The sequence below is a fragment of the Saccostrea echinata genome, unplaced genomic scaffold (genome assembly GCF_033153115.1).
Source record: "Saccostrea echinata isolate AGI-Se365-2 ecotype Australia unplaced genomic scaffold, CSIRO_AGI_Sech_v1 ptg000002l, whole genome shotgun sequence".
NCBI lineage: Eukaryota > Metazoa > Mollusca > Bivalvia > Ostreida > Ostreidae > Saccostrea > Saccostrea echinata.
The window spans coordinates 27,775,404-27,799,097 of record NW_026889751.1 but is presented as its reverse complement, the minus strand read 5'-3'; the positions used below and the strand labels follow the sequence as shown (position 1 = coordinate 27,799,097).

Genomic DNA, 23,694 nt, shown 5'->3' with positions numbered 1-23,694 from the left:
GATACAAATGCAGTTTTTGTTTTATTCCTTTGTTCAAATAAATAAGTCTAATAATTGAATTTTATTGATTCAATCAAATCATTGTGTTTATCAGTGCGATTAGTACTAATATTATATCTAGCTTATTCCCCAATGAACATTTTGCTGTAAAACATGCATATGCATTTGGTGCTTTCTGAAATTTGATGGAAACCCATGCTGGCAATGTGGTTCTCGATTTGCACAGTCTTTTACTGAAAATGATGATAACTTCCTCCAGAATGTGTACCATGAGATAAAGAAAATGAAGTCAAATCATATTTATAATATTTACTGATGATATTACAACACCATTAATGGAATGCTAGCAAGAGACAAGAATGCCATGGGGCTGTGTTTAACTTTGGCAACAAGAATCAAAGATCCACAATGAATAGCTTATATAAATATAACAAGATATATAATAAAATATTCAATCATTTAGTAATACCCATATACAGCCCCAGCTAGGACAGCTGGTAACAGAAAACCCCCTAGTGAGATGAGAAGGTTATTGGTAATGACTAGTGAACAGAGAACACATCCGTCTGTTTTAAATACAAATAAAATATTCGTCTACACAAAAGAGATGCCTATTGTGTAAATCCTGAACAAAGGTTACTGAACAGAAAGCAAAAGGTCATGTACAGATATGATACAGAGTTACTTCCATTAGTCATAAAAAAAGAAAAGTTTTATCCATTACACAGAATGTATGAGTTCAACCTAAAACAATTAAAGGACACCACCAATGTATTTACAGGGCTCTCTAAAATACACAAAGATGTAAGAATGAAAATATTTTTCTAGACATTGATACAAAATTCCATATAGCTGAAGTAGTAGAATAATTTATTCCCATTGATCTAGAAAACATATCTTCCTTCCTTACTTGAGGTGCAATAGAAAAATAAAGATCCAACTTACTGCACCAACTGAATGAGGAAAAAAAGCATATACAGGAATGCTTGTCTGATATCAACTTATTTTTAAATTCAAAAAGCTTTGCAATTTCAATTTTGAATGTTGATACATATAAATGAGCTGATGAGATCGTTACACTAAATATACACAAAGAATACACAAACATGGATATAGTCAGAAAATAACAGAACATAATTTATAAATGTGACTGGTTCTTCCATAAAACACAAGTTTATTTATATTGCCCAAAAGGAGGAATATAATTTATTAAAAATATTGGCATTCAAGCATACATAAATAAAAATTAATAAAAATTCATTTAACACCAGGGAATCGGAAATAAAAGTTCAATGGATTGTTCCTATTGAAGTATCTTAAAAATAAATTCATCAAGAAAAAAACTAACAGGAATAATTTTATACAACAGTCTAGAAAGCAGGGCATGGTAACAAGATGGGGACATGTGACCTTGACCCATGACCTTGACCAGTGCTATTGTCTTGGCATGTTGTATTAAACCCTCTCATACATACATGTAGATTTAAAAAAATTAGAACCACAAATAAGTACTATATGTATTTATAATGGCTTATTCCTTTTAACTCTCTGAGATAAAGATTTGAAAAGATGTGAATTACAAATAAGTACTACATGTATTTGTTAATGGCAGAAATATTCATTATCCCATAATAAACTAAGGACATACAAGGTAAACAAAACCATCAATATTGCAATAATTGTACAGAAAATATTAACATAATGTATATCAACATAACAATATAAAAACTGAATACTAAAAGGTCTAATAATATATCTGAACAATAAAAATTAGTCCTTTCTGGACTGTGTTGTGAAAACTTGATTGTGAAGTCATTAATGAAGAGACATATTGTCCTAATCAACAACACAGAAAAGGCTATCCACAAGAACTACAAAAATAGTCCAGAACAATGAAGGTTCATATTGCATGTTTAAATCTGCTCTGCAATAGCTAATCTAATTAAATAATATTAATAAATAGATTGGTTAAAAATACAATTTGTCAATAAATACCTAACAATTATAATCATAATTTATTATTGGTAATCATAATTTATTATTGGTAATATCAAGTTACCACTGTACTATATAAAACAAAAAAGCAGGGTAATTTTAACCTTGCTAAACATAAACTGTTCATAAAGTCTCAATAAAATGCATGCATAGGACAAAAATAAAACAGTTTTGTAATTGCTAAGACGTAGCCCTGTCTACGTAGAATTATGAGGTATTTATGATGCAGGTCTGAACACCTGCGACCAATGAACAGAAACTTTATCCAAAGACGTATAACGCCCCCACCTAAATAATCTGTATTACCCATGGCTAAACTCTGATACAATGGATTTCACATCGAATATTGTAACTTGTTTTTTTTTTCTTATTTCTTTTCCTAAAAAAAAAAACTAATTTCTACACTGATCAGGTTTGTCATGGCTCATCTTCTATCAATATGGTCATGTGGCTTTATCTATATATATTTTTATATATTAAAACAAACAGTCTTTATCACATAACAACAAGAAATCCACATAATATCACAACTCAGGATCTACTTGGGTGAAAAGATGCAGAGATTTCAGGCCTCAAATAAGTAACGACACATCATTATTAACCCCTGAACGATTCCTCTTTTTCCTCAAATAAATTTACAAAATTTTCCACACTTGATAAACTTTCTCAGGCTTTTCGTGTGATGGAATATTCCTCCTCATCGTCGGAGTCATCATTCAGCGGGTCGAATTCCGTGTCGCTCTCCTCTTGACTCAGTCGGTCGAATCCTCGGTGTGGAGTGAGGAAGTTACCAATGTTAAATTTCTTCCGGGACCGTGATCGATGTCGTCGGCAACAATTGTGTTGGCCTGTCAAAAACAAAAATGTCAAGTTGCTGAAAACTCTTTTCAAATAGGATAAGACTTGATCATAAATTTACTGGAATAATTTAAATAAACAAGTTTTTAAACAAACATTGAAGTCGTACAAAAACATTATGAAGGAGATTTTGGAAGTAAATTGCGTAGACACTTAACTACTTTTAACATCAACATTGTACATGCTAGCAATGGACAATATTTTTGAATGAGACCAATTTTCCTAAAACATTTTTTTGTTTCTATTTACAGTTTATAGTAAAGAGGGGTTAAATTTACATGTAATTAAGATTACACAAACTATTGATGAAATCAGAATTGATTGAAAACTTAAAGACTATAAGACTATGTAAATCTACATTATAGCATAGTTTAATTAATTACTAGATCAAGATCTGCAGCTCTCTTATCTTAAAAGTTTGGGATGGATGACATAAATTCCATTTTCCACTCTGGTCAATCAAGCATCCAAATTTCTCTCAGACCTTATCTTAGAAGAGGTTATGATTTTAGGATCGACATTCTCAGGTAATGATAATTATGAAGTAATTTACAGAGCTCCACCTTTAGCTGGCTGATCATTACCTCTAATAAACCTGTCAGATCGGGACACATGTCCATCAAACGGACAGACGGGAGAGTCTCGGAACAAAGTCAGCTATAAAAACAAGGACTGTTGAACTTTCACCAGGGAACAAGGGTTTATGTGAATTTTGACCACTTAAAAATTTGATGTCATATCGGTTTATTTATGTTACCACTGAAAATCATAAATACCGGTAATTCTTGTGTTTGTTTTTCTACCTTGGTTAGTATGGTTAGTCAGCTGACAATTTAAATTTTGAACATGCATGAATATACTGGTACCTGTAATACCTGTAAAGAAAATTCAATTAAACACCTGTAACCAGAGTTAATATTTCTGAGATTCTAATTTGTTATTATTTTGAACACCTTCCTCCTTGTGCAGTTACCTGTATACGCTCGGCTGGATTAACACTGTGATGTGCTGATTTTTGCTCTGTGTATAAAGAATTCAAGCAAGTGATATGATGAGAAAAGCAACAGAGAATGTACGAATCTGGCCATGTTTAAGCAACATGTATACAAAAAAAAAGCAACAGAAAATCTACATCACACTAAAGCAAAGGTGACAGACAAGATATAAACAGGAATACTGCTACAAAGCTTATACAGTAATGGGAGCTTTGGAACACACACCATAAACCTATTTATCTTCAAATGCTGCTCTTTCTTTTTATTTGAACAATTTTAAAAATGACAATGAAATCTTATTATTCATAAGTGTATAATTTTCAAACAAATTCTGTTTATATTTTAACTACTGAATTTTCCTAAATTGTTCAAATTGTCTTTATTTTTCAGTCATGAATTTTCCTAAATCAGGGAAAATTCATGATTGAAAAATAAAGACAATTTGAACAATTACACATGCATTGGTATAATTGATTTATATTGGTCTGTATGGCCAACTGTTTGGTGAATACCAATACTGTACTGATTTATATTCCTCTAAGGACCCGAATTATCCACATTTTTGGCTAACCCCAACATTTACATATTAGATAAGGCTTTGTTACTAGCATGATGTACATGAATGGCATTTTTTAGCACACAAAACAGTTGTAAATGGCATATTTTTTATGGCAGAAGTACCGCATGTGTTAAAATTATCAACCAAAACCCAGTTATTTTATATTTATCTGTATTTGATGCTTTCCGCTTACATATTTTTCACTTTTACTCCTATCCTCAATGAGGAAATCTAAAATAAAATAGACACATTTTACATAGGGCACATAATTTTATAGTAGATGGGGTGACCTTAGCTTCACTGCTTCTGGATAAAAATTCCAGGTAAAATTTCCTACCAAAGAGCATATAAAAATTCTATCCAAAATAATTCAATTATGATTGACTGTATTTTCTCAAGAAGTTAAAATTGATAAGACTCAAGATAATACTTGATTGTTACTAACTGGAAAAAACTACACAGTGAGAAAAGATGGAGAATAAGAGATGACACTAGCAGAGATTAAAAAAGTAACAGTGAATTAAATTAAAACATTATCTATACACTGGCAAAAGTGGCTCGCATAAATTTTATATCAAATTCACATGAATTTCATGTGAATTCTTTGCATGAGAAAGAGACAAAAAACAAGACACAATAAATTTTAATGAAAACTTTGTGTGATATTGACACAGTTTTCATATGAATTTTACATGAAGAGCATATTGCATAGATATCGTGCAAAGAAAACTTCACATGAAAGTTCTAAAAAAAAAATATGTAAATATCATACAAACCAATTCACATGATATTCACATGAAAAAATATTTACCGGTATATAATATTTTACACGATTTTTGTACAATTTTCAAATAAAAAGAAAACACATGAATATCAATTGAGCCACTTTTCCCTGTGCATAAATACAGTTGAACTTTGGTATCTCAAACATCAGTATCTCAAATGCCATGGATATGTCAGTCATTTGAAACTCCCAACACTTTTTTTCTATATCAGTATCAGTAACTTGAACCATTGGGTATCTCTCTGTTTATCTATAACCCCTTTGAGTTTGAGATAATGAGGTTTGACTGTATTGTTATCAAGAAGTTCTAGCTTCCCACAATGTCAACAATAAAGTGACTGTAATATATTACCACAGGTATTTATGTAAAACTGATCTGAGACAGGCCTACCTTTTTTGTAGATTCTGATGACTATGACGATGACTATGATGATGATAATGGGGATGATGAGCAGGGCCCCGATGATAATGGCCGGCATTATTTCCTCCTCGGATGTTAGGGACTTTTTATTTGTTTCCTGGGTCTCCACAAACGTGGCATTCACGGTGGTCCCTGAGCTAACTGGAGTGGTACCACCTGAGAAATTCAGTAGAACATAAATACATGCTCACTGCAATGGAATTTTTTCTATTAGAAATGTGTATACATGTATTTAGTTGTGTTGTTAGTTACACGTCAAATTAGGAGCAAAAACTATATACATGGGGTAATTTATAAGATACCAGTAAAATGTATTGCTGATTCTGTATGAAATATGTGCAAAAATATTGGTATGCAGGGGAATATTTATGTTAAATATTTCTTACCACTATCCCCCCCCCCGAACAATAAATTTCCACTTTCAAAGTAAGAGGGTAATCTTCTGACAGAAAATACAGAAATAGTGAAATTCAAGCAAATTAAGAATACCATCATGGCAAAAGGGGGTAAAATTTGAGACCAAAACTTCTTGAAGATGAAAATTTTTTGAAGAAAACAAGGTAATTTAAACATATTTGAGTTATCTCTCCTAGTGATTTATGAATATTTGAGTTATCTCTCTTATTTATAATATTAGACCTATCTCTCTTAGTAGTGGATAATTCATCCTTAATGCTTCATTAGGTTTAGAAGCAAAGTTCAATGGTCATATTCCATAAAAATTATAACTTTTGTACAAATTTCAGTGAGTTAAAAAGATTGTAAGAAATTTAAGAACTTTGACACAGTAAGTTGATCAAGAGGAAAAAAAGAGATAATTACTTTTGACATTATTTTTTTTCTTGAAGGATTATTCTGTAAACTTTGACCCTATCTTTGTTTTTTGACTTACTGAGGAATATTCCTCCATGCCTTCCTGAGCCATCATCAGCCTTCATATCAAATCTCCAAACTTTGGTGGGATCAAGTTCTCCAACATACACCCGAAGATTAACTGGATCCACCACTATATCATGTGGATTCCGTAATCCCTACAGGAAAACAGCAATAAAAGTAAATATGTGTTGACAGTAATGTGTACTAAAACTCATTAGACTGTTAGAGTTGGGAGTTAAATTAAACCTTTTATAGTTTCCAAACTAAAAATGATACCTAGATTTTTATTTACATATATCTTAATAAATGAAATGATTTTTTTTTTAATATTTTGAATTATTTTCTGGAAGAATTCCAATTGTTTTAGTTACATAAAGTTCTAGTTTAACTTACAGGTTTGGCATTCCAGGTCTCAATCAGCTGACCGTCATTAATATCAATGATGAATCCTTGTACAGGTGGGGTTCCCGATAAATTCGGACCATTGACAGCGAACAAAAGTCCTCCGTGGAGTGGACAGTAGGACACTGCAAAGAGACGGCCACCAAACTCTGGAGATTCTATCATCCTCTGAAAGTTTCCCTCAAAGTCAAAGCACTGAATCCTCCCATTCTCCCGATCAGCGACACAAAGGAGACCCTTGTCCTCCGCGATAGTCATACTGTGGGGGACATTGAAAGTACTGGGGCCAGGTTTATCTGTACCTACAAATGTATTGGATCATTAACAGCAATAGTCATACTGTGGGGGACATTACAAGTACTGGGGCCAGGTTTATCTGTACCTAAAAATGCATAGGATCATTTACAGCAGTCTTACATATATTGCTACAATAAAGGAGCTGACCTGAACTCATCAGTTGTCATTGCATTACCTGTACATTCACCACAATAATATAAACTTTTCTAGCACATTTATTTCTTTTTCTTCATGGCTTAGTTTGCATTTCCTCAAAATTTACTTTTTTATTTCTTACCAAATGTAGCTGTGCTACTTGCTCCAAATTCCTTGATAAAGGTGCCTTCCCTGTTGTACTTCACAATCCGAGAGTTACAGTACCTGTAATACATGTAACTACATGAAGATTCTGTAAAATCACTTATTTTAGTGGCGTCAAATTTTACTGATTTTAGGAAAAATTTTTGGTTTGTTGGGATTTGATTTCGTGGTTGAAGTATGGTTGAGTTATATTTTAAATCTTAACATATCTTGGAGGACATGAATTTGTGGGTTTCTTCATATCCCAGAAACAACAAAAATTAAAGCCCCACGAAAAATACATGATTTTATAGTAAATGAAAGTTATATTTGAGAGTTACCATTAACCACAGAACACATGCAATCTTTTAACAACAATTCTAGGTGTACATATCATAATGCTCTCATTTTACAGTACATTCATAATCTTTCCATATAATTATTGTCATTATTAGACACAGTAGTCATAGTGTTATTGGAAAAAATAACAGTGTATAGCCATCCCTGACAAAGAATAACAGTGTTTACCCATCGCTTACAAAGAATAACAGTGTTTACCCATTGCTAACAAAGAATAACAGTGTTTACCCATCCCTGACAAAGAACAACAGTGTTTACCCATTGCTAACAAAGAATAAAAGTGTTTACCCATCGCTAACAAAGAATAACAGTGTTTACCCATCCCTGACAATGAATAACAGTTTTACCCATCACTGACAAAGAATTCCCCTGTGGACAGTACGGCTACGTCTGAAGGCTTACAGTACTGGTTATTTCCCTTGCCTGGTTTGAACCTTAGACCCAGGACCAAATCGGTCTGGTCACTGCCAGCTGGGAACCTCATCACCTGTCAATCACACAAATATATATCAGAGCTCAAACCATCTCACAATAAAATCTACAACTGCTTTCAATGTACATATTCTAACTATCAACTTTACATTCATTCCAAACTGACATCTATTATGTTTATTGGTCCTTTATATACACATATCATTTGTGTTATGATTTTATGTTACATAATTTTTGCCATCATTTTCAGTTTAAATAAAGATCATGACCTATGTGTACTTTGTTGAACTTTATGCACTTACCTGATGAAGGCCCACATCTGTCACCCACACATTCATGTTATCATCCACAGTAATACCATGAGGTAAGAAGAACCTAGTAATAACATAATGACTCAGTCCTGAGATGAACAATAAACATTGTCCATGCCATCAATATGACAATTTTCAAAATTCTAAAAGGTGTTTTCATTTCAGCACATTCTAAGTAGAAAGGTATTTGTGTTGTGTGTTATAATGAATTAGCCCAGTAAAATGTATACATTACACAAAAGAATCTGTAGTATGTAATTTGCTTATGACTGCAGCAAAAGTTACATTAAGTGCCAAGATGTAGATAGTACAAATACATGTACAAATACAAGCAGAGGATCATATAAAAGAGAAAACCTACATGTCTTTGCCAAACTGCCTGATGACTTGGCCATCCTTGTCATACACTACAATACAGTTAGCTCTGATGGGTTTGTCCTGCTGCCGAAATACATTATTGTAGTCGAAAGTTCTGAAAAATATTCACGGTTATGAAAGATTTAAGAATTTCTTTTGAGTACTGGGGATTTTCTCAGTTGTGATGATGTCTGTTTAACTTACCGGCCATTCCACACCCTCTCCCCTCTGTGAAACACGTAGACGTTGCCGTACTTGTCAGCGGCCACCCCTCCCACCTGTCCTATCACCACCTCTGACCCTGGAGTGGGGCTCCCTCTGGAACCCCCAAAGTCCGATTCAAAGTCCATCAAGTGAGTCACTATAGAAATTAAAAAAAATAAGTCATAAAAAAGAACCATTTAACACATGACATATGATGAAGATACTTCATACTGATAACAATCTAAATCATAAAAATAATATTCAAAATAGAATAATACAATACTGATTTCACTTGCTGAATAGAATACTGTAAATCACTATTTATTCATGAGATCTTTATTTTCGCATAAATACACAAAACCATCTAGTCGCCAAAATTTCATTCTCACGTGTAATTCTATTATTAAAGATTGCATAGAGCAATAACCAAATTTGTGAAAATTTTGTTTTGCTTTTAAATACCAAACAACAATCTCATGAAAATAAGGTGTGGCAAAAATTTAGTGATGTACAGTAAAAATGAATAAAATATAAATATCTGGACAACGATCCATGCCAAAAGAAGTTCTAAAACAAAATATATCTATCTATAGAAGGAAGAATGGACGTCTGCTAAGAAAGGTAGCAATTTTCTTCATAAAACTTCTGTTCATGTCAAATCTTGCCCAATTTTGCACTACATTTTGATTGTAATTTTCATTGTTGGGAAAAAGTGGTACATACAGAGAAAATCATTTTATTCAGCAAACGGTTGTTCATTTTCTAACATATCTTACACACATAGTTTAGATTATAGAATTTACGGACTGAAAGTTTTCAATAAATACATGTACCTGCTTGAAATAGTGGACTTATACCAGCCCCATTTGTTCCCAGTGTGGAACTTACTTTTCAATTTGTCAATCAAAATATTACAACCCATATTAATTTAACAGTCATTCAACCTTTGTATTAACTTGACCAGTACTGCTGTAAAACCTTTTTTTTCAGCAAAAAGTGTCATGCACCTTTTTTTTCACTTCAGAAGATATGTTATTTTTATTCATGTAAAATCTGAGTAATCTTTCTACATCATGATTATCACATGTTGCTGCATTTGTGATTCTCAAGATTAACATGAATCATTGGCCACATATTTATTAGGTGGGTGGGCTGGCCAGGTAAACAAAATCAATTTACGTAGTACATAGTACACTCCAGTCACAACAAATCTAATGTCTCATGCGTATTTGGGTGCATGGGTAAATACCAGTAACAGCCAATCAAAATTCTTCTTACATCTGACAATCTGCTGTCATTTTCTCAAACCCACCATACAGTTATATTGTATTGAACAAGGAACAAACGTTTATGTCATGCCTGAGTGGCTACATGTCACAGATGATTGACGATCAGAGCTCCGTGAACTAACAGGCCTCGGGGTCCATGTAACGAAACATATCATTACAGATTTGTACAGTAAGTTATCTGTCATTATATAAAGCTAAGTTTTTGTGTTTTCAATATCAGGGACTCTCTTACTCCATAAAAACAAAGATCAGTTCTGCACTGGTATCAACTACATAAAAATCACAAAAAATAGCAAAAAGAAATCTGCATAAAAACACTTTTTCTAGTGGTCAGCATTTTTTTCTTATCATGTGTGGGGTTATTGTCATAAAAGAATTGATTTTATAATTTACCAACAATATCACATCAATTCAAAAGCTTTATGCCAATTTTTGTTCAGGTTGGTAGCATATGCCACTAATTTTAACCTAATTTGCACCACCTGTTATTTTCATTAGTTAATCAAAAATCTTAAAATTTGTTTCTACATAAAAATTACTATGTTATGGCAACATCTGGTTAATGTGCTGAATAAAACTAAAGCGTTTGGATGAAATGTACAGGTATATCACTATGTGTTTTATCTGACAAACAAATACCATTAAATACATGTACATGTGCATCTCACTAAGATGCATACAGGTTTATCTTCTAATGTTGAGACCCCCCCCCCCCCCCCCCCCAGAAAGTTTGTGTTTTGTATGTAATATACCAGAACAGAAGTCAGTGTTTAAGTCAACAGAAAAATAGCAAGCTACATGCATAATACACTGTATCCATTCAAAAAGTAAGAATTTGTACACAGAAGCAATGTAACAACAAATCAAACTGAAATGAGTAGAAGGAGAGAAATGGAGAAGTATATCCAAAACAGCTTCTTTCAACAGTTTGCACACACAACAAAAGTATAAATAAAACTGACAACTTCTGAAACTCACAACAACACAGCTAAACTGCTTCACTGACAACAAACAACATTACACCTAAGCTGAGTAGCTCACTGACAACAACAACATCTTACTGTGTTTTTTACTGTTAGGTTTACTCTGAGGTTTGGCTTGTGTTGTCAGGCTGGGGGTAAGGACTGGGGGTCCTACTGTGGAGTGACCCTTCTCCAGACTAACAGCATAAGCCTCCTTAAACATGGTGTTATCTGGTTCATAAGGATCGTCCTGTTGTCCATGTGGATGCCTTGGACCTCCTACCCTATTTCTATTCCTATTAAATACCTGACCTTGACCTTTTCGATGATTATTTGTTCTTGAGTTTGCCGGATAGCGGCCATCTTTCCCCATGTCCTGATTCTGACTTAAATCTGAGTCGTAGTAATCATTATAGTCCTGGTGGTTGTACCGGTGTCGGCCGTAGTTTTTCTGGGGGTATTTCTTCCTCCCTCTCTGGTTCTCTACTTCACTGTAGTATTCATATTCTGGGTCGTAATCCCTGGGGTACATACCCTGACCCCCCCTTTCCTGTCGCGTAAAATCCCACGGAATATCCTCAGCTAAATACACCTGATCCTTACCTGTTTCTGGTTTTCTGGTTGTTGGCTTTGTCGGTGCTGGTGTTGGAGTTGTTGTTGGTGCTTTGGTAACTGGAGCTGCAGTAACTACGGGTTTGCCACTGTGACCTTTAGCATCCCCCATATGACCATGTGTCCCATGGGCTGCCATCTCCAGTAGAGGGTTGTGAGGAAGCTGTTGGTAGGAGTAGGCTGGTAGTTTCTGAACCAGACCAGGCATGTTGTTTCCGGCACAGGAGTGGTACTGCAGTCTGGTGTTCCGGTCAGCGTAGTACATGATGTAGAAGTTACACATCTCATCATTATGTGTGGCCCTGGTAAAAAAACATTGTAAATCATGTAAGTGAAATCTTCATCAAATCTGCCATGAGATATTGCAAGGCTTAATAGAGACTGGGAGAAACAGGAGTGTGTGGCTCTATAAATTTTTCATAAATAAATCATCAGAACAGAGCTCATTCTCCTTAATTGACTGCATATGAATTTCTGAGATTTGACTTACCCAATATATGTGGCACGATTTCTTCCAGTGGAATTATATACACAGCGACCAACCTAAAAGTTAACAAGAGGCCCATGGGCCACATCGCTCACCTGAGTAACTTTGGCCATGCTGTTCATTACCAGACTTCCCCCCTTGTAATACCTATTGTGGCCCCGCCCTACCCCCGGGGGTCATGATTTGAACAATTTAGAATCAACACTATCCCAGGATGCTTCCACATAAGTTTCAGTTTTTCTGGTCCAGTGGTTCTTGAGAAGATTTTTAAAGATTTTTCCTATATATTTCAATGTTTCCCTATTGTGGCCCCGCCCTACCCCCAGGGTCATGATTTGAACAATTTAGAATCTACACTACCCCAGGATGCTTCCACATAAGTTTCAGCTTTTTTGGCTCAGTGGTTCTTGAGAAGAAGATTTTTAAAGATTCTTCCTATATATTTCAATGTAAAACTTGTATTCCCTATTGTGGCCCCGCCCTATCCCCGGGGTCATGATTTGAACAATTTAGAATCTACACTATCCCAGGATGCTTCCACATAAGTTTCAGCTTTTCTGGCTCAGTGGTTCTTGAGAAGAAGATTTTTAAAGATTTTTCCTATATATTTCAATGTAAAACTTGGATTCCCTATTGTGGCCCCGCCCTACCCCCGGGGGTCATGATTTGAACAATTTAGAATCTACACTACCCCAGGATGCTTCCACGTAAGTTTCGGCTTTTCTGGCTCTGTGGTTCTTGAGAAGAAGATTTTTAAAGATTTTTCCTATATATTTCAATGCAAAACTTGTATTCCCTATTGTGGCCCTGCCCTACCCCCGGGGGTCCTGATTTGAACAATTTAGAATCTACACTATCTCAGGATGCTTCCACATAAGTTTCAGCTTTTCTGGCTCAGTGGTTCTTGAGAAGAAGATTTTTAAAGATTTTTCCTATATATTTCAATGCAAAACTTATATTCCCTATTGTGGCCCTGCCCTACCCCCGGGGGTCATGATTTGAACAATTTAGAATCTACACTATCCCAGGATGCTTCCACATAAGTTTCAGCTTTTCTGGCTCAGTGGTTCTTGAGAATAAGTTTTTTTAAAAATTTTCCTATATATTTCAATGTAAAACTTGGATTCCCTATTGTGGCCCTGCCCTACCCCCGGGGGTCCTGATTTGAACAATTTAGAATCTACACTATCTCAGGATGCTTCCACATAAGTTTCAGCTTTTCTGGCTCAGTGGTTCTTGAGAAGAAGATTTTTAAAGATTTTTCCTATATATTTCAATGTAAAACTTGGATTCCCTATTGTGGCCCGCCCTATCCCCGGGGGTCATGATTTGAACAATTTAGAATCTACACTATCCCAGGATGCTTCCACATAAGTTTCAGCTTTTCTGGCTCAGTGGTTCTTGAGAAGAAGATTTTTAAAGATTTTTCCTATATATTTCAATGTAAAACTTGGATTCCCTATTGTGGCCCCGCCCTACCCCCGGGAGTCCTGATTTGAACAATTTAGAATCAACACTACCCCAGGATGCTTCCACATAAGTTTCAGCTTTTCTGGCTCAGTGGTTCTTGAGAAGAAGATTTTTAAAGATTTTTCCTATATATTTCTAAGTAAAACATTGATTCCACATTGTGGCCCCGCCCTACCCCCGGGGGTCATGATTTGAACAATTTAGAATCTACACTACCCCAGGATGCTTCCATATAAGTTTCAGCTTTACTGGCCCTGTGGTTCTTGAGAAGAAGATTTTTTAATGACCCCACCCTATTTTTGTCTTCTCTTGATTATCTCCCCTTGTGAGGGGACCTGGCCCTTCATTTTAACAATTTAAATTCCCCTTCACCCAAGGATGCTTTGTACCAAGTTTGGTCAAAATTGGCCCAGTGGTTCTTGAGAAGAAGTCAAAAATGTGAAAAGTTTACAGACGGACGGACAGACAGACAGACGGACAGACGGACGACGGACAAAATGTGATCAGAAAAGCTCACTTGAGCCTTCGGCTCAGGTGAGCTAAAAAAATTCTCCATTCACTCAGTGTCAGTGCAGACAAATTTTATTTCTGACATTTTAAATAGAACATAAAAATCTTTAATACTATTAAAAGAAATTCATACCAGGTAATCGTCTTTCTGGATTACTATTTTGTTCTCCACTGGGTAGAAAGCCTGGGGCCATTGGGGATTCCCCTTGCCAATCAGATTATATGTATTATTGACCTGGTACCCTGATATCACAGTGCCTACAACAGATAGATGTGTATGTATTATTGACCTGGTACCCTGATATCACATTGCCTACAACAGATTGGTGTGTATGTATTATTGACCTGGTACACTGATATCACAGTGCCTACAACAGATAGGTGTGTGTGTATTATTGACCTGGTACCCTGATATCACAGTGCCTACAACGGATTGGTGTGTATGTATTATTGACCTGGTACCCTGATATCACAGTGCCTACAACGGATTGGTGTGAAACACATAGCAAAGCTGTTCATCAATTCAAGGTTCATTTCATGATTACAGGGTAATAAACACTATTTTTTGTTATGTATAAGCATCAACGGGGAACATGATGATAAACTCTATATGGATAAGATAATAATAAATACATTTTAGTGATGATGTACTATTGGTCCTATATTTACTTTTATCCTTACACTAGTGGATCTGAAGTATAAACCTTACCTAAACTGTGTGCATGTGTTCTGTATCCAAAAGGATATATGGGACCACTGGCCTTAAACTGGCAAGAAATGTCGGCAAAAACATCTGTAAGGGATCAATTATAAAGAGTTTAGTTTACATTAAATGGATGTATAACTTTGCAAGTTAAGCAACCAAAATCAGCAATGAGACTCTTCATGGATTGATTAATTGATCAATAAATTTCAAAAAGAATATTCAATTACGCTGAATTGTTCCAAAAGAATCCAGAATTAAGTAATTCATAATTAATCTGGTTAATTAGTTCACTTACTGACTGTGTTGCCTGGTATTCTTACGGAATATGCTAACAGTAAATAAATTCCAGCCTCGTACCTCTGCCTACAAAACACACACGGCAAGATGATATATCAGCAAATTTGGATTTAAAGATTAAATTTATCAAAACATTTAAATCTGTATAATTCTTTACAGTAGAAGTATGCTTAACCTTGAGCTACAATTGGACATAACAATGTACTCAAAAGGAGGAACTGATAGGATTATTCATATTAAACAAATCCAACAGAATACATTTATATTTCCCTTTATCATGTGCTGTATCTTGTTGATAATGTAAAATAATGTAAAACTCTGGTGTACATGACTTAATGTGTATGAATAAAGCTTTTTTTTCAGAAAATAAGACTTGATTACTTATTACATATACCTATATATACATGTAACACACAGCCAAAGTGATAAAATACTATTATTCCTTATAAATGAATGAAACATGATAAATGCCAACAGAAAATTCAATTTTTATGTAATGTGAGGTTTTTACCTTAGAGAGGTCATACGAAGCCTTATTCCTGATGTGTCTAATGATCCCGCTGAAACAAATGATAAAAAGATCAATTACAAAAAAAAATCATATCAGTAAGACAAATTACTTGTAACAATTCACTGTAAATCACATATACTTCAGGGGCTTTTCTAATGTATCTCAAATTATAGCTACAAGTTAGTTAACTATGAGATAGTTACTGTTAATAAACTAATAATACCCCCCCCCCCCCAAAAAAAACACCACACAAACGATCAAACCCCCCCCACCCCCCACCCCCCCCAACAAAAAGAAACTGTCCTGAATACTTAAGGAGGCCAACTGGGGTTTTCATTGCACAATACTTTGCGCAGCATAGTAAAATAAAGCATATTTATTCTTTTAAAGCAACTATTTTTACATAATTTATAAAAATTGTCAAATTTAGGAAATCTTAGGTTAAAAATTCTAATTAAGGTTTTAAAATAACTGATTTTTTAAATGATTTTTCAAATGATGGGTAGATAGATGTCGTAATAGTGTGTTTTTGATGTTATGAATAACCGAAGTTAAAGAGGGGTCATTAATTATGTCATAAAATAAAAAGTATTAAATAGATGCTCTTGAAATTTTAAACATATGAATTTGAGAATCTCACAATCATTTTGATTATTTTTTATGTAAATCTGTGATATCTGTCATGTTTTGTAGTACCCATAAAAACAGGAAAATATCATGAATTTTGACATTTTGAGATGCCCCCTCTGAAAAACCAGACGGTAGAATTTTGTGTTTCTTGCATAAAATGTACAATATAGTATTACTCATTAAATAATAACATTTGAGAAAAAAGTCTATAGTAGCATTTGTATAATTTGCTCCGAAGTGCAAAAAAAATGGTATTTTCCTATATAATCCTATAGTAAATGCACCTGTATTTTGAGATGGTTCCTAGAATATAACCAGGCGGTAGATTTTCACTAAACTTGGCATGTAGACTGAAGTCAATGTAAGGTACATATGGTATAAAATTAAAGAGTTTCTCTATAGTAGTTTTCACACAATAAAACCCCAGTCGGTTAATTTCTAACACATATACATAAATAGGGAATAATGGTTAAATATAAAAATATAGCCTTTAAAAAATACTATCAATCTTACCAATTCATCAAGAGAGAGCTGCAGTATTTTTCTTAAAAAACAGTATTGCAGTCAAATATTTATCTCATTACTTTTAATTTAGTTTGTATACACTGGTTATGAAGAACCTACCTGGTAATGGATTTATATAGTGGATTTGTATGACGATATATTTTATATTGGTCTGACCGCCAACACGAAATCCTACATCTGTTAACAATAGAAACAACAGCGTCAACATGAGTTATATCTGTATCAGGGGTAATTATTACATATTTCATGATATAAGTGTGTGTTTACTCTATATTTCTATTGTTACCACTGTTCATTACAATATATAATGATACATACAAATACATTTAAAGTAATAATGTTAAATTAACCAGCCACTGATCAAATTTACATTGACAGAATTATAATGGGGCATTAATTCATATATCATGTATATGAGTAATGAAATGAATATTCCACCTAGTATTCCCAGAAACAATTAAGTGTTTGCTTAAACCAACTACTTTTTTATTGTTACAAAATTGAGTCACTCGTAAGATCCCTGCGTCTTACCTTTAGGTAGTTGGAGAGGAGGGGCATTTTTGGCCCAGGCAAATAAAATCTGCTCCTGCGATTTACATAAACGACCACAATGCCTGCAAAATCAAGCACATATTATTTTGATACATTTGTCAAAATAATCAACAATACCAACTAACAATTACTTCACACATTAACTGTAATAGGTGATCACAATTTATGAATTTTTCAAATAACATCTCTACACACATATAAATATTTTTAAATATTTTCTCCTTAAAAATTACTTAGTACATGTATATTAAAAAAACCCACTCACACTTTAAATTATACTTACTTGTTTGTGTTTCAGTGATTTTTCACAGAAAGACAAGTATTTGATTTATTTCTTCATTTATTATTTAAGTTAATTAACAAATGTAAGTCCAAACACCACAGACAAACAAACAGATACACACCAATAGGCATCGGTACTAGCTGGCTCATCACAACCAAACAACAAAATATGGTGGGCCGTGCCCGCATTAGCTAAAGCTTCGTATTGCACTGAAATAATTAAAAACCGTAATCATTTAGGTTCTGGTCTATAATTAAACCATTACATTATAAAAGACAAATAAATGTCACATATAATCGAACATTAATACTTTGGTGCACTAATACACCTGGGCATTTTGAAAATCTGATAAAAATTCACTGTAATAGCCATACAAGTTCAGAGAGTGGCAGCACGATTTGATGTTACAATACTGTGTAATATTTAGTGGCTGGGCACAAGTTTAAGATACAATGTACCCTGTATACCATTATATAACAATACAAGTATCTATAAATTTATATGCATATATATACCTATTTCATGTTATTTCAAATGTGTGTATGAAAGCATTGAACTCTATTAGCAATGGGTTGTTTTTGAGCAGTATTTTTTCAATGAATAAGTATGTTGTTTTTCATATGTACAGTGTATTAAATCCAGGAAATATGCCTGCATTACTGGTAAAACAAAAGTAGTGATAAACTCTGCACAATAATTGTTTTTGCTTGCAATTATTCAAAAGACAAAACTAACAAATTGCATTCCAGGTTGTCTACAGCAAATCATGGATATTCATGAACAGGATATAACAAGAAAACCCAAAGTGACAATTATAGGTTGATTATAACTATTGATCCCTGCTTGTCCGCCAAAGACAGTGTGTGATAGAGCGATGGTTAAGACCTCGTTCCATCAGCGGGGCCACAAGGTGGGAGGAAGAATCACACGACATATTGACAGGGGCTGACACAACATCAATAACGCAATCCACAAAATTGTAATGCCACCATTTATTTTTTAAATTCAATGTAAGAACACGGTAAGATAAGAATTTGTCCCCCTTCCCTTCCCCCTGATTATAACACTCGTCTGATGAAGCAGTAGTCATACAGAAGTAATTCACTCTCTTTTGTCAATCATGGTCAATACATACAGTTAACAGTGAGAGTCGTTCTTGTTAAGATTCAGGGCAGAGGAGTAGATCGACATCTCAATGATACCATTTAATTCTGTCGCTGAAGCTAAATTGATTTTAGCATACTTTATTCAGTATATACTTTATTTTACATACATGGTTAACAGAAATATAATATTGATAATACGTTATACCAGGTAATAAAACATGTGTTGTTATGTTAATCAACTTTGAACAATATGACAAAATGAAATAAATGTAAATTGTAATGTAAACATGGTAAAATTTGCATATGGTTTACATGTTCTACACATTCAAATTATACTGTTGAGGTTTGAAAAAAAAAATTCATTTCATGGGTTTATAACTATAATCTGCAATTATTTGTTCTAAATCTGTCACAAATGTAAATTAAGTCATAAAGTATCTTTTTTTTTAATTTAATAATAAATCAGGATATAATTATGGGTTGGTACATGATCAAATCTACCATAAAGCCCTTTAAGGGACTTGATCATGTGACCAACCGCTATTTATTTCCCAATAAATGTTTTAAAATGATACCTTATTTCTTAATTAATAGATCTAAAATAACTATTGATTACTGAGCAGTTCCCCTCTGTTACGTTTAATTTAAATCAATCAATTTTTACTGTTTATACATTGATATTTATCATCTCTATGTTTGTAGACCATAGTAAAAACAATCATTGCATTAAAATCTATGAAATAATTACCCCCAAAATTGTAAAATTCTACAGAATATTGTATTTAAAACTTAAAACACATTATCTGTGGAATTTAATGATTTCTTCTCCCAAACTTTTTTTTAAAAACCTTTATTGATTTTATGTTAATTAAAACCTTCTAATTAAAGACAAATAAAATTTTCTATTAGACTAATGACATCTAAAAGATGAATTCTTAATTACTATTGCATCCTCATTGAAGCCTCAGGGGTCTTTCATCTTAATTACCTGTCCAACACATATAATCAAATGATGGCACTATTAATGCACCTTTGCTCATGTTCGTTAATGAACTCAAGAATAAATACTTGTATTTTTCAGAAAAAATCATGATTAATTAAAAAAACAGCTGACTTAATATACAGATTTGCTTTAATTAAATCTTGAATAATTTCTGCATCACACAGGCGAACAAAGTACAAGATCACTGCATGTGTTTCATTTTGACATCTATTATAGCTGAATAAGCTAAAAAACTGCATTTGAAATCTTAAATGACAGGAAATTATTCCTGTGGAATTAATTCAGCCAAAATTATTTCAGTTTTTAAATTCCTATATGAAATCAACTGCAATTTCCCAAGTATCCAGGCAACTATGGAATTTAATTTGTTTGTTTACAGTTATTTCCACACAAATAGAGCCGTGTATCATCCAAAGACTGAGGTAAAAACTCCCATTCCCCCATATATCACAGTGTTACTAGGTGCACAAGCTAAAGCTCTCTTCACGAGACCCTTGTTCTACATCCAAATATCCAGACTCTAATACAATGAGCACAAAATTAATATTTTCAGCAGAAAATGTACTAATTAATATTCATTAGTACTACAGAGTGAAAATGTCTAATTAAAAAAAATTATTTCAGAGTTAAGACAGTGAACTTACCTATATATTGATCATTTGCTGGCAGTTTATAACTACTACATAGATATTCATCATACTGTAAAAAGAAAAGGTATTCATGATAGAATTAAATATCAATCTCTTCCTGTATTTCCACTTATTACTATGTGTATACACCCATAAATATGTCACTATCACCATTTCTTTTAATAATTATGTCTTTAAAAATGTTAACCATGTAATCAACAAAATTATTATTTTTTTCTTACAATTAGAAGATAATAAACAGAAATTATTTATCAGATTTACATAAGATCTAATTAAAAACATTTTTAACTTTCCGGGTAAAGCCTTTAAGGAAATAACAGGTATCGAGTCAAAATATGACTCTGAAATAGTTGATTTTACCCTTCTCATCATAACCCCTGCACCCCCCCCCCACCTCCCCCAATGCAAATCCTCATATCTCACATGAACAACTTACCTGTGTAACAGATGCATTTTTCATTAATAAATCCAATGTTTGTGTCAGAGTTTGTGATCTTACAACAGAACACACAAATACACTCCAGACCAATAAGGTCAAGGTCACTTTATGATACAGTGTCATGGTAACTTAACGTCAAGGACAATTCATCAGCTGTCCATCTGTTCCTCTTACAGTAACATCCTCCAAAGCAATCTCACATTACACTAAAATAAAAAGCAAAATGTTTAAGAAAGACAATAATTAATTTAAACATTTTTTTAATGTCAAAACTTAAATTAAAAAAAAGAAATATTAAAGTTTTACTGTTTCAACTGTTTAATGGCCTTAATCAACTTCATCAAACACTTTCAAATTCATCACATTCCGATAAGATTCAAAGGCAGTCCAATGTCCCCCCTTTTCCCTCTACATTAAGGTTAATTAACAGTCCCTGGTGCTTGACAACTATCTTGTAAAAATGCATATTACAGAGTCAATTACCTTCCCTTTTACCTTTAAGAGATAAGAATTGTGCAATTTGTACCTAGGAAATACAAGTATTGCATTCGTCAGATAACATTTGACAGCTACATAGGAATTACAAGCAAAAGTCTGTATCATGTCACTGGCTAAAAAAAAAATCCTTCCAAAAAATGACCAGTTTGGGCCAAAACTTTTGACGGGCCGTGAATAATGAGTTAAGATTTTCTTGGCCAATACAACAGATTTTTTGTCCATGGCTCTGTCTCGATTGACAATTGACGCTGTCCATGTCTATATATGTACATAATTATTACCACATTATGAAGTGACAACACTTAAAGTGTTAATGTTGTAGGAAATAATGGAACTATTTCCTTTCACATGTCATTTATTATAAAAGAGATTATGCATATGCATGAAAACAGCACTTTTTTTTTATTGATATGTTGAAGTACAAGTAATCATAAATCTTATAAAGTATTAATATGGAAGTAAATTGAACCTGATTAGAATAATCATCTTGATCTGCAAAATTTAGGGCTTAACTTTCAATGAAAAGTAAATGCCTAAATATGAAGTTTTACAAATTATAGGATGATTTGCATTTCTTATGTACCATTTCATAATTCACTTACATGTAATATTCATGAAGCACACAAGTCAGGGAGTGCCTTGTATCACATTAATATACTATGAATAAATACAAGTCAATCATTAATTACAGGTAATTATTCCCATCATAATTTATTGACTTTGGTCACAGTTTATGTCTGTTATACTTGTATATAGGAAGTGCCAGGTCAAAAAAGCACAATGATTCTTATAAAACACTGCTCTTTATAATTACTAGATATTCTTTTCTTTATATGTCATGTAAATATTATATTATACAGATATAACATTACATCAAGCATTTAAAATATAACAATACTGGCAGATTTTGTTGTTTTTTTTTTTAATTTACACACTACAGTGAAATGTGGAATGTACATTGAGTAATATATTGTAGTTTCTGGCTTCCAATGACAGCTGTTCAATAAACATGTGAAATTCAGGTTTGCAATTATGAAGTTACATATTTATTTGTATTCAACAGATATTATCATCTCTTCTTATTTTAGAGTTTGACAACGATTGTACAGTAGACATTTAATATCGATCACAGGCAAAAGAAGAAAACAGGATATACAAGAATGGAATAAGTGTACCGTGACAAAAATATATAACATTGGAAAGTAGTCAAGCGCAATACTAAGTACCGTACACTCACAGATCTCCTTTAGTATTCAAGAGTCAACCAACCAAAAATTTATAACTATCAAACTTAAAATTCTCGAGTTTATATGTGCTTGACTATACTGGTGAAACTACATACTACATGTAAAAGTCAGAGCTAGATACATGTAACATAAAGCCCATGGGCCTTTTGTGGATTGAAAGCATTACTCTGCTCCTTAGCTTACTTTACATATAAATAATATACAAATTAATTGAGTAGCTGACTATCCACCTGCATTCATTTCTTTGAGACAGGTGAATTAGCACGGTTACAAAACGTTGTCGGGGGAAAAAAAGAGAAATTTACACATTATTCTCAAACGTGAGAGATAATTTCAAATAAAAATATCGATTACAGAAATTATCCAAATCAAATAAACTTAGCATCCAATATCTACCACAACACGGTCCATATGCCTTTTTCATTATTATTATTTCTTTGGGAAATATCCGATCACAGTCCGATTAAATCTCCTTCTCTTTTATCCAAAGCAGTACTTAAGATCATTTTCCTACACCTCTTTAACAAAGATACCTCGCTGCGTTGCAGAGATGTTCAATTTGGGGGGGGGGGGGTGTTACTTGTCTTCAACGCGTGTACACTTGTTGCGTGAACAATACTGTATGAAATACTAGTTTAACAGTAACATAATTAAAAGATAAAAAGAATTCGCTAATACACGTAAATTTACCAACCTCTCTCCGTGACATCTGTCAACATTTTGCCTTCGATATTTGTTTTCTACATTTCCGGTATCGAAAAATAGATTCGGAGAAGGTAACTCTTGA

At 33.4% G+C, this 23,694-nt stretch overlaps 1 protein-coding gene across 1 annotated transcript; it reads right to left on the bottom strand.

Moving 5' to 3' along the window:
- Window positions 1-294: 294 nt before the first annotated feature.
- Window positions 295-23,650, bottom strand: LOC133176100 (peptidylglycine alpha-amidating monooxygenase-like). The gene is made up of 21 exons (XM_061311273.1): window positions 23,602-23,650; window positions 21,160-21,368; window positions 20,718-20,772; window positions 18,086-18,173; window positions 17,661-17,743; window positions 17,229-17,306; window positions 15,975-16,023; window positions 15,462-15,529; window positions 15,170-15,253; window positions 14,594-14,718; window positions 12,484-12,536; window positions 11,985-12,295; window positions 9,131-9,287; window positions 8,931-9,041; window positions 8,561-8,633; window positions 8,174-8,313; window positions 7,465-7,547; window positions 6,882-7,192; window positions 6,505-6,643; window positions 5,583-5,768; window positions 295-2,843 (listed from the first exon to the last, which is right to left on the bottom strand). The coding sequence occupies exons 2-21, from the start codon at window positions 21,283-21,285 to the stop codon at window positions 2,662-2,664; spliced, it is 2,502 nt and encodes an 833-aa protein (XP_061167257.1). The 5' UTR covers window positions 21,286-21,368; window positions 23,602-23,650; the 3' UTR covers window positions 295-2,661.
- Between the last annotated feature and the right edge of the window lie 44 nt (window positions 23,651-23,694).

Excerpts from the sequence above, each read along its gene's own strand:
- LOC133176100 (XM_061311273.1), bottom strand. The coding sequence starts at position 21,285 with ATGACACTGTATCATAAAGTGACCTTGACCTTATTGGTCTGGAGTGTA. Across the intron at positions 17,307-17,660 it reads TCCTCTCCAACTACCTAAAG|ATGTAGGATTTCGTGTTGGC; the intron begins GTAAGACGCAGG and ends TATTGTTAACAG. Across the intron at positions 7,548-8,173 it reads GAATTCTTTGTCAGTGATGG|GTACTGTAACTCTCGGATTG; the intron begins GTAAAACTGTTA and ends CATGTATTACAG.